The sequence below is a fragment of the Antennarius striatus genome, chromosome 4 (assembly GCF_040054535.1).
Source record: "Antennarius striatus isolate MH-2024 chromosome 4, ASM4005453v1, whole genome shotgun sequence".
NCBI classification, from domain to species: domain Eukaryota; kingdom Metazoa; phylum Chordata; class Actinopteri; order Lophiiformes; family Antennariidae; genus Antennarius; species Antennarius striatus.
In genome coordinates this window covers 15402136-15414196 of record NC_090779.1, presented here as the reverse complement: position 1 = coordinate 15414196, position 12061 = coordinate 15402136, and the positions used below count along the sequence as shown (strand labels likewise).

Here is a 12061-nt window from a genome sequence, read left to right as displayed (position 1 = left end):
CCACGTACCTACATTCAAACACTTGAGCACACACTGTCTAAATAGGATTCAGAGCATGCAGGCTCTGGACATCCAGGAGAGCTCTACTGTCATATATGTACTATATCCTGTGTCTATCCCCTGTCCCTGTGGTCCATCTTATCAGTTTGAGCCGATATATGAGAAGGAAGTTGCAATAGATTTCAAGGCTCAGACAAATAAGCCAGCAGTAAAACTGTAATTTCACATTTCTACTTGTGTTTGCGGCAGCAAGGCTCAGATCAGCGCCACCTTAAACCGTCATCATGGCAGCAGAGCTCGTCCATGCCACTGGAGGCAGAATGGAACAGATGGAGCAACAGATGGGGCAGATGTCAGAGATGAAAACATCCTCTTCCTCCTCGTCCACATTTTCCTCCTCCTTAGGCTCCACCAAGCTGCGAAAAGTCTCACAGGGCTTGTCAAGGACCATGGATGGTAGGAATTATCCACTGCCATCATCATCATCTGTCATGCTGTGGAATTTAATCTTTCTAATTATGAGACTGGACCATCTAAGAGAGAATCATCAGAATATTAACAACATGATTGAAGCCTACTGATAAGAAGGACTTCTAAAAGTAAGACTTTGTAAATTATTATGATATGGATGTCCTTTAAACTCCCTTAGACCACTCCAGGGTTCAGCGGAAGAACTCAGCTGTGGTGGAGACCTACAGTCAGGTGCAAAAATCCACACAGATCCCAGTGGGGGAGTCTGTCCCAGATTTTGAGGAGAAGCTGCGCCCCATCACTGCCCAAGAGGGTGAGGTGACCTAATCCTGTCATTTACAGCACCTTGAAATCTCAAAAAGTACCCTTTGCATCCCCTAATACCACTCAGCGTGCTGCACCATAAACAACAACAGTTGGACGAGAAGTATGCATACACTAATTTATGATCCCCGCCTTTTAGTTATGCCTGGAAACACAAAGGAATTAAAGCTTTACCGCTATGTGTGAAACTTTAGAGGCTCTTCTAGGAAATGTACTGTAAATCCACTCTCATCAAACCCTGACAAAGAACCAAGATACTGTAATTAGGTTTGTGTGACGTTCATGATGTTCATCAGGCTGTTTCTGCTGATTACCAGGGCCTGTTCTGCATGAGCTGCAGGTGTTTCAGCCTTATTCACTCAGGCTGCACGTAATTAAAGATTTACAGGCTTGTGTAAGATAGTCTGTCACTATATCCAGAACACTATGAGCATTAACATTCACAGGATGACCTTAAATTAACTGGTCTTAACCAAAAACCCCACACGCCCTCCAAAATAGTAAATGAAAGAAAAATATCTAATATGATAAAGTCGTGCTTTAAAATGTATAATGTATATTTCTGCCCAAATAAATGGTTATGAAGGAAAGAGAGGAGCAATAGCAGCTTTAATCCGGTAACCTGATCTGTCTTTCGTAGGTGACAACGCCGTGTTCAAGGCCAAAGTGACTGGGAATCCTCAGCCCAGCGTTAACTGGGAAAGAGCCAGCGGATCCCCACTGTCCGATTCAACTAAATCTTACTATGACAATATAAACAATCAGCTTATACTCAAGGTTTGTCACCATAACTACACAGCTCACTGTGTGCCTCAGTCATTAAAGGATCTCACCAGTGGCCTTTACTTTTGCAAACCAAGGCTGTGGCTTGAGAAAACAAAGGATGTTTGGATGTTCGAGTGAGATTTGTGTTGAATCACGTACGTACGTTGTGTTCTATGTCATTTTGATGTGTGATACGACTCTGCGAAAACGTATGTCAAACAAGGATCTGAAGTGAGTCAACTCTATTGTATATGTTCCAGTCACGAAACACTGCGTAGCTTGTGTAGCTGTCAGATTTAACCCTGACTTTAAATGCATTTCATTGTGAATGCATTTAAAATGCAGGATGGTGAAACCACTCTGAATGACACCCACAAGCGGCCATTGCAGAGGGCAGCAGTTCTGTACATCATCACGGCGAGGGGCTTTGCCATCCTGCTGCCTTCACCTCCGTCAGTACATGATGATGCATCATGAGGAAAAGTAGCCAGAAAGAAAAAAAAACTCTCCCTGATCCTTTTATCTATAACCACTCTGGAGTGGATTTAGCACTTTTTTTCTATACCAGCCAGGGAGTTTAAGTGAGGCTTAAATAGCTATTATAAAGTAATTAACTTGTGGGTGCTGACATATGCATCTCCCCTTGCCATCTGTTTCTCTGGTGAAGGATGACTGTTAAGTTGCTGCAGAGGCATCTGACGGGTATTCCCAGCATGCCACTGCCCCCTTCTGATGCAAATAAATACAGCAATGTGATTTCAAGTGGACAGATGCTGCAGTAACAATACATTTCAATGAATTCCCTCCACTTCAGATTAAAAACCTGGCCCTGGAGGATGCTGATGTGTACAAATGTGTCGCATCCAACGTGCATGGAGAAGCCATTTACTCTATATCGCTCACAGTCACAGAAAGTGAGTCTAGCCATGTCACAGTGCACAAATTTGTTGTGCTTGTTGGTTATGATGCACATGCATAAGCTTTCAATTTACTTCGTCTGCTGTTTTGACCGAGTGTCTAATGTGAAGATGCTCTGTCTGTGTTTCCAGATCCAGCGTTGGACTTCAAAAAGAAGCTGAAGAAACGGTAGAAGTCATTAGTCACGGAGCTTTCTCTGATCCCACAGATTCTTTTTTTATTAGTTTTTTTATGTGCATTCAGAAAGATATACAGAATACGATATAATATAATATTATATAAAGAGTGTCACTGTACCGGTGTTGTTGCTGCAGCAGTGACCGAGGATGTTTTCATGCTGTCATAGCTAATCCTTTGCATGTGAATATGAACACACATGCGCGATGGTTCTTCCTCCTCTGGCTCTTACAATGATGGTCAGTCCGTCAGGCTGCAGCAGAGTGCCCAGAGGAGTGCTGTCCATTCACCTAAGAGATCTGACGGTTTCTCTTTTGGGGTTACTTTTTTGTTTAAGGTTTGTCAAATTTGGAGGAATTCTTTCAAGTGATGATAACAAGCACATTGTTCTTTTTGCAACTACTGTTATATCTATTTGTGTGTTTACTACAGGGAAATTCATCCATCATATTTAATGTTTAAAAAAAAAAAGAACAAACAATACACACCTTCAGACGGATACACTTTAGGTTTTCCTCTGTTGTTATGGGGCAGTGCTACTGGAAGCCTGGTGGCTTCAACACCATCTAACTCACATGGTGCTTTTTCAGGGTTCTGCGCTTCAATTTTTAGAACTTTTAATCAAAGTGTGTCTTGCATAGATGTTTCCAAACGTCCTTTCCTCTTTCTGTATGTTTAAAAGCTTACACATATTTCTCCATTAGCAGTAATGTGGGGAAGAAGGCGGAGAAGAGGCCCCCTACTGAGGAGGAGATGTTAAAGATCCTGTCAGGAGCTGACAAAAAGGACTATGAGAGGATCTGCGCTGAGATGGGTTTCACTGACTTCAGAGGCATCCTCAAGAAACTGAAGGAAATGAATAAGAAAGTGGAGGTGGAGGTGGGCCTGTCACACAGACTACTCCTTCACATATTACAGATCACAGAAGGGAAAAAAGATCTGTGATGTGGCATGATGGGAAGCTAAAAATAGGGCAGAGATGAAAAGGGGGAGAGGGTTTAATTTCATAGTGACACAGGTGCATCACATAGCAACACAGTTTGCAGTATGATGTCATTTGTCTTCTGTGATTTGATTAATTATTTGGTATAATAACAGATGGTGCGGGTGCTAAAGCCCCTGGAGAACATCACAGCCAAACTAGGTAGCAACATCACCTTCGACACCATCCTGGAGTTGAAGGATCCGAACATCAGGATGATGTGGTTTCTGGTAAGGTAAAACTCATGTATTTGTGTATATATGTTACAAAAATCATACTTTCATCGTGAAAAAAGTCGTGGGTTCTCGCCTCAACTAAGCATTTTGTAAATGATTCAGGGCTCGGAGCTGCTGCGGATCCAGTATTCTCATGGGAAATATGAAATAAAACAGATCGGAACCAAGCACATGCTGTCCATTTCTAACGTCAGCTTCAGTGACATGGGCACCTACAACCTGCAGGTCGGAGACACGACCCTGTCAGCCAGGCTCGATGTCATAGGTGAGTAGAGACTCAAGCCTCATAGCCTGGACAGACGTGTCACGAGTGAGTGTTTCATACTGTTTAACACACAGCAGCAACGATGACCTCCATGTTTTCTTTCCATTTATTCTCAGTCTCTTGTCCTGAATCTCAGCTTTCATTCCCAGTCTCATTCTAACAGCTATAGGACGTAAATAAAGACATTTTTCTCATTTCTAAAATGTATTACCGATATACAGTATTGTTTTATTTCTAATATACCGGTATTTTACTTGTCTTTTCTATAGAAATCAATATATATACTTTCTATATGCATTGCTACATAATGTTAAGCGACATCTGCCACAGGAAAAATATGCAGCTTAAATTTCATGGAGACACACACTCGGGTTTTCAAGGCCTGAATGTGTTTTAGAAACACGTACGTACCTTTGAGTAGCAAATTGAACCCAGTAAATAAAATTTCCTCCAATCTCTTTCAGATGAACCGCTGACATTCCTGAATGTCTTTGAACCCATGAAAGTGATGGAGCGCCAAACTGCAGTATTTGAGGTCCGTCTTTCCAAGAAGACGGACGCACCGCTCATCTGGAAGGTCTGTACTTAGTTCAAAAAGTGCTGCTGAGGGACTGAGGAAACACTTTTACACAAACGCATATAAAATTCCACCTCAGATGAGATTAAAGAACTTGCTCTTTAAAGAAAAGTTTCCAGGAGTTTTTGACACTTCATGACAATGAACTGAAAACATCTTAGGCAAACATCAGCTTCAGGGTGATGCACGTTTCAAGAGGGATGTGAAACTTGGTTCCCTAAAGTGTTTGTGTCCTGTAGGTAAAGGGAAAGGAAGTAAAAAGAGATGAGAAATTTGACGTATCCCTTTCCGAGGATGGTCTCACCTACACCTTGAAGATTAAGGATGTGAAAGTCAGCGACACTGGAGACTACACCATCAGCATCGGAGACCTCACTGCCACCGTGCCACTTTTCATTGAACGTACGGACTTGAATTTTATGGCCTTCCAGCTCATTAAAAAGTTTTTTATTATGTGTAGCTTATTTGCTGTCATGCTTTGCTTTGTTTTTCCCTAAAGGGCTGTACAAACATCTCCCTTAAGACCTAGCCAATCTTGAGTTGAACAGTCAGTCCCCTGAGATTTGAAGCTTTCATTCATTCATATGCTAAACAGCATCATCTTCCCTCTATTGTCCAAATGAAGACGTATGGGTAGTTTAATAAATCCTCCCTCCTAGTGCTGAGTTGAAAGTAATCCAACCAAATCCCTCTTCACAACAAGCTCATTTATTACAGCTCTGTCTAACAAGATGCTTATTTGCCCAAGGTGCAAGCTGCAGCATGTAAATACCTTCACAAGGACATGTGGCTGTCCACTGGGGTTGCTGGAACAGAAGCATGGCAATTGAAGCTGTTAATTACAGATATTCATGAGAAGACTCTATCTGTCTCGGTCTATGATTCTTTAACGAAGGTCAAATGTGTCGAAGCAGGAAAAGAAAGGACAATAACGAATGTTTTCACTCTATTATCCTTAACATGTGTGTAGTGATGGAACACAAATGAATGCATAAGTTAACATGAAGCACACCATTAAAGGCCTTTTATTTTTGCTCTTCTTTTTGTATCCAGGGATCCCCATCAGGTTCACCAGCCACTTAAAGAACGTTCACGTGCAGGAGAGAGGCACGGCCCGTCTGGAGTGTGAAATGAGCTCCAAGGATGTGCATGTTTCCTGGAGGAAGGATGGGAATGACATCACGGCGAGCCGTCGCTACATCTTCATGCGAGAGGGAAAGAGGGCTGAAGTTATCATTGAGGATTGTGAAATGACAGACGAGGGGAAGTACTCTGTGATCTGCACCCAGGATAATGATGAGCACGAATATGTCACGTCCGCCAATCTAACCGTGGATGGTAATGATTTAAGCAGGAATGGAGTTTTTCTCTTCCGTATCAGCTTGTTGAAGGTCAAGCAGTGGTACATGAGCCTTTAGAAGCTTTTTATTTATTTTTTTGTGCGTCTGTATGAATATAGAACGTTTTGCCTCGGTGAAGAGCGGCATGTCAGATGTCCAGTGTCCTACAGGCTCCCCTGCAGAGCTGTGCGTAGTGCTCGATGATGAAAAGGTGGATGGAGTGTGGCTGAAGGATGGAGTCGAGGTAAGTGATGATAAGTTAGTTGACCTCTGCTATTAATCATTGAAAAAAATATTTTCTTTTCCTGCTCAGACTAGGTGTTATCAGTTATTCTTGCAGGTTACTTCTAGTTACCGCAATATCTCTCTGTGGGTTCACCACTTTAGTCGAGAATGAAATATCTCAACTGTTACAGGATGAATTTCTTCACAATTTTGTGAATTTTCCAGGTCAATTAACAATTAATGCAGAGGCCTTTTCAGATCTTCTGATCATTCCTTAAGTGCCACAAAAGTTTCCACTTTGAAAAATCTCCACTTCTACTTGTTGATAGAACTTCAAAAAGTTGTAGTAGATAGATTCATAGATAAATCGTAAGAACACTGTGTGAATCTTCTGTGCTTCTGTTCAGTTCTATGAAGCATATTCCAGCATGAACTGTACATGTTCAGCCAACATAGCTAATATGCTAATATTAACACATGTACTACTGAACCACCTTTTTATTGTGCTAGTTGTATTTATAGAGTCTTGATATTGCCGACATTCCCTTAAGTTTTGATAACATATCATTCATAACCTATCGGTTTACGTGTTGTGTTTTGTTCTTCGCATTATATTTAATAGATTTCAAAGCTGAATGGGGTTCAGGTGGTCAAACAAGGAGCGGTCCACAAGCTGATCTTCTCTGGTGTGACTGATGCCCAGGAGGGGAAGTACACCTTCAAAGCCAAGGGGGCTGAGAGCGAGGCTGTGGTCACTGTTGCTGGTGTGTGTTTGTCTTTGATATTTGACTATGTGCTGACTGGTGAGGCATACACTTCATGGAACAAGCTTCCTGTAGCATTGATGCAAAGAGCCATCTTTATTGTAACCAATCAATACTACTTGGAGTAGTTAAAGCTCTTTCGAAATCAATTAAACTACCAAAAATGGAGAAGCAAATGAATGAAAACCATGATGAAACTGAGATAAAAGTCGAAAACTCGCTGGAAAAAGCATCTTAATTTATAGTCAATATATCTCCAGACCCTCCAGAAATTGATTCCCTTGTGCTGGAGTTGTTGGGGGCCAAACCTCTGACAGTGAAAGCGGGTCACACAGCCACCATCAAGATCCCCTTCAAAGGCAAACCACTTCCCAAAGTCACCTGGTACAAAGATGGAATGGAGCTGGTGGATGATGAAAGGACCAAGATAGAGAAGACAGCTGATGGCACCTCACTGGTGCTCAGCAGGTAAGTGAGCAAAGACCACCCACCCACCCCCCCAATTGGGTATTTCCAATGTGACACTGATATTAAAATTCAAATACATGCTTCTCAGTATTTCCTCTCACTTTTCCCAGATGCTTACGAGAGGACAGTGGAGCAATTATGCTCCGCCTGAAGAGCGACTGTGGCGTTGCTGTCGCCAACCTCCACCTCAATGTAATCGGTACGGGACCCCGATATTTTAACAACTAAAAATAAATCTGTTTTCCTGAAAGCACATTTTAAATATGTAATTTGTGATATCCCACATTTCCCAGACCATCCCAAGCCTCCTCAAGGAAAAGTAGAGTTTCTCGAACTTTCAAGAAAACGCATCAAAATGAAGTGGAAGGCTCCTCGTGACAACGGGGGTGAGCCCGTGACCAGCTTTGTAATTGAACGGCGTGTGGCAGGAAAGAGGTCCTGGACCAAGGTTGGTGAAATAGACAGCAGTACCACCACCTTTAGCGACGATACTGTGGAGGAGGGCCAGGCATACCAGTATCGCATCAGGGCCGTTAACTCAGAGGGAATGAGTGACCCTCTGGAGACAGAGGAGGTCCGCGCTGGAGAGCCAGTGGGTGAGTGCAGATTTAGACTACAAATGATCTTTGTCGCTGTTTGTCTGTGTAAAAGAAACTAAAAGAACAGAGTTTTTAGAGGTTCAGAGGTGAGACTTGGAATCACACTTGTTTCTCTCACCTTTATCTTCTTGGCCGGTAGAATGAACTTTTCTTTGTCCCGCTCGAAGTCAGTTCCAGATTCCCTTGTCTTCATATCAATGCATTTGAGGACATTCTCTTGTTCAAATCCACCTCCTCAGAGCCTCCAGGGGCAGCTTCCCAGATTCAAGTGTCTAATGTAACCAAGGAGACCATGACAGTGAGCTGGACGGCTCCTGCCCACGATGGGGGGGCCCCAGTTCTGGGCTACATTCTGGAGAGAAGGAAGAAGGGGAGTAACATGTGGTTACAGGTTGCAAAGGAGCTTCTCACAGGTGTGTGTGTGTGTGTGTGTGTGTGTGTGTGTGTGTGTGTGCGCGCGCGCGCGTGTGTCTGTGTGTGTGTGTGTGTGTGCGCGCTTCGATTTGATGGATTTACACACAATGAGTTTGTGTATATTATTCTTTTCAGATCCAAAATTGGTGGTAGGAGGACTGTTGGAAGATATTGAGTATGAGTTCAGAGTCATCAGTGTAAACAGGGCTGGTTCAGGTAGTCCCAGTGTCATTTCTAATGCTGTACTGGCCAAAGACCCAATAAGTGAGTCATTTGCTGCTGTCTCCTACACACACACACACACACACCCCCAGTATCTGCATTTTTATCATGTTTTTTCAACATAACTCAGAAACTAGCCAACACATCTACCATATGCTGGAGTATTGCCTTTCCTTATGTAGAAATCATATTCTTCATGTATAAATTAAATTTTACCATTCAAACTTCAAGCAGTTAAAATATCCGTGATTCATGGTTCACTCATCCATTCAGTTAGAAACTCCACTGAAGCATTTTAACATTCACAAAACCTTTACTGTTTTGCTTTTACTTCTCATCACTTGAGGTAGGATTAGTCTGTCAGTCTATTTTGAAGCACAAGACACACAGGCGCAGGGAGATGTAGTATTTCCTGGTTGATTTTTTTTAATGATGTTATGTATACAAATTCCCCACACACAGGAGCTCCTGGCCTGGTGAAGAACCTGTGTGTTTCTGATTCCACAAACTCCTCCATTTCTCTGAGGTGGACTCCTCCAGACTTGGGAGACGAGCCCTCGGGTTACGTTATAGAGGTTCGTCCTGAAGATGCTAGAGAGTGGACTAAGGCCACAAAAATTCCCATTGCTGGCACAGCTTTCACTGTGGGAGGACTCGTGGAACAGAAGAAGTACTACTTCCGTATCCGAGCTGTCAATGAAGGAGGAGTTGGGGAGCCTATTGAACTGCTGGAAGGTGTACTGGCTATGCCCCCGCCTGGTAAGAAGACTGAATTCACTTGTACCCCCTGTGTCTTCTTTGTTTGGCTTAGTTTTCTCTTTATAATTCGTTTGTATTATTTCCTGTACAGTGGCACCCAGGTTTAATCCCCAGGGGAAGCTGAAGAACCAGATGGTGGTCCGAGCTGGAATGGCACTTTGCCTGAACCTCAGCTTCACCGTAAGACCCCATTGATGACTTTCATCATTTGTAGCTTGTAATTCATTACCCCTCGAGCATTCACTCTGTCTCCCCTGTAGGCTTACCCTCCACCAGTGGTAACCTGGTTCAAGGACAGTGTCGTCACCGCAGGACGAGAAGTCATCACCAAGAGCAAGACTCACTCTCAGTTCCTCATTTCCAGCTCTCAGCGGTCTGACTCTGGTGTCTACCATGTGTATCTGAAGAACGACTATGGAGAAGCTCATTATGAAATCAATGTGAAGGTTACAGGTAAAGGATAATAATGCACGGACTGTATTTGAAGTCTGTGAAGATTCTCATTGTACAGTTGACGTTATTCAACACAGAGATTCACTGTATAGTATATCTTTATCCTGTATATCAGGATACATTTCCAATTGGTCACCAAAGATTTAAAAACCTCCATACTGTGCAAAAAAAGTGTCTATTAAACTGTTTTTTAGAGTCTTGGCACTTAGCTACGTGTCTTCCTCATCCTTCTTTTATCACTACTCTTCAGCTATCTGAGCCAATCAAAATGGCAATAAAATGACTTTATATAGATCTTCTTAGTATCCCCTTTCTGTACTCATCTCTTTCCCCAGACTTCCCTCGACCCCCGAAGAACCTCCGCCTGAAAGAGGAGGTTCCAGGGACAGCGACACTGCAGTGGGACCACACACCAGACCTGGCTGACGACGATGGGGGAGTACATTATATCATCCTGAAGCGTGACACCAGTACTGCCACTTGGTTCACCATGGCCGAGCGTGTGTTCAGCAGCAAGTACACCGTCACCGGACTGCTTCCTGGGAGGAAGTACTACTTCCGAGTCATTGCACAGAACTCTATTGGAGACAGCGATCCTTTGGACTCCAAGGAACCTCTCATCATCGTCAAGGAGAAAGGTGAATATGGAATATAATTATTGTCAACATTTTTGTGAACCATGCATCGAAGTAATCATGATCTCGTTTTTTTTTCCATGCTCGTCTGTTCATCTGGGTTTTAGAGTGCATCAGCGGCATTCAGGTGAAGGAATATTCCTCACCATCACGTCAGGTGAAACCGACATTCCTGCTGCCGCTGAAGGACCATGCTGTTCGTAGTGGCCACGACTGCAGCATGAGCTGTGCCTACCAGGGCATGCCGACTCCACAGGTACGAAGGACACGACTTCAGTGTGGGGCATCTACCTGGAACATCTGTGTGCACCATTTATGACCTAGACCCCAACCATGATAGTAATATTTGGAACTCCTTTGCATAGGCCTGCTGGTTTAAGGATGGTCTGAAGATATCTGACTGCCCTCGGTTTTTGCACAACACAGCTAACGGAGTGTGCACCTTAGTAATCCCCACCTGTGGATCCAAGGATGGCGGAAACTACACACTGGTGCTGGAGAACCCTCTGGGGAAGGCCAAGTGCTCCTGCAACGTGGTCATATTTGGTAGGATTTAAGAAAGAAAGCAATGTTTTAATACAGAAAAATACCTTTCTGTCTTTGCTTGGTTAACTATTTTCTTTTTGGATGTGATGTTTCTTTCAGATAAAGATGACAGGGTTCTGTTGGAGAGTCTGGCCAGTCAAGCAAACAAAGAGAAGTTTATATTCTAAAAAGTCTTATGGAGCTGCTGCCATGACCGATGCACTTTGAGTGGATACTGATGTTATTCTGCATCTACTGTCAGCTGTAGCAATAATAAAGCTATAAAGCTATAAGCTATAAACAGAGTTGTAGGGCATCAGAGATTAGTAATAACATGCTAGGTTTTGCCTAGATCTTTACTTCCCTTAGTTCTGGAGTTGTACTAAATGCCCACTAGATGTCAGGTTTTGTTTCTTTCATATTTGCTCCCGTCTCAGCTTGCTGAGCCACAAAGAGTGTGATTTCTCTCTAAAGCATACATGTATTTTGAATTACAATTTTTGTCTGAGGACTTAAACTTCTTTTTAAACATATTTGTCACCCTGGGCTCGCTATACCAGGACAAGCAACATGTTAGCCAACTGTGTGAGTGTTTACCCTTAAAAATAATGATTTAGCATTCTCAATGTTGGATATCCACATCATCAGGAGTCTGGTTTGACCAGAGTGAAATACACACCACCAACTATGCAATGTTGCAGTACTGTATATTAATTTGCTTGACATACAATTTTGAGAGCTTGAATTAACCCAACACTTTTATTAAATGTCATCATTTTCTCTGCTCAGCCAGTTGTGCCTAGGTCACCCAAGTATGATGTATGAACAACCCAAAAATAAATATTATTTCACCTTTCATAGTTTGCCAGTGTGCATAGGGTGGCACGACAAAATATCAGGACAGGCAAATATTTTTATATTGTCTCTGTCTAGGATATTATT

General features: G+C 42.8%; 1 protein-coding gene across 1 annotated transcript; it reads left to right on the top strand.

Moving 5' to 3' along the window:
• The first annotated feature begins 284 nt into the window (after positions 1-284).
• Positions 285-11354, top strand: LOC137593445 (immunoglobulin superfamily member 22-like). Its single transcript, XM_068312141.1, is given in 25 exon segments — positions 285-456; positions 650-784; positions 1436-1572; positions 2375-2483; positions 2616-2652; positions 3363-3534; positions 3754-3867; positions 3976-4138; positions 4603-4715; positions 4955-5117; positions 5769-6053; positions 6175-6299; positions 6903-7044; positions 7305-7512; positions 7623-7711; positions 7806-8108; positions 8351-8524; positions 8661-8789; positions 9210-9506; positions 9598-9686; positions 9767-9959; positions 10295-10597; positions 10702-10850; positions 10960-11140; positions 11240-11354. Coding segments are annotated over 25 exon segments (4050 nt in total). The 3' UTR covers positions 11308-11354.
• The last annotated feature ends 707 nt before the right edge of the window (positions 11355-12061 follow it).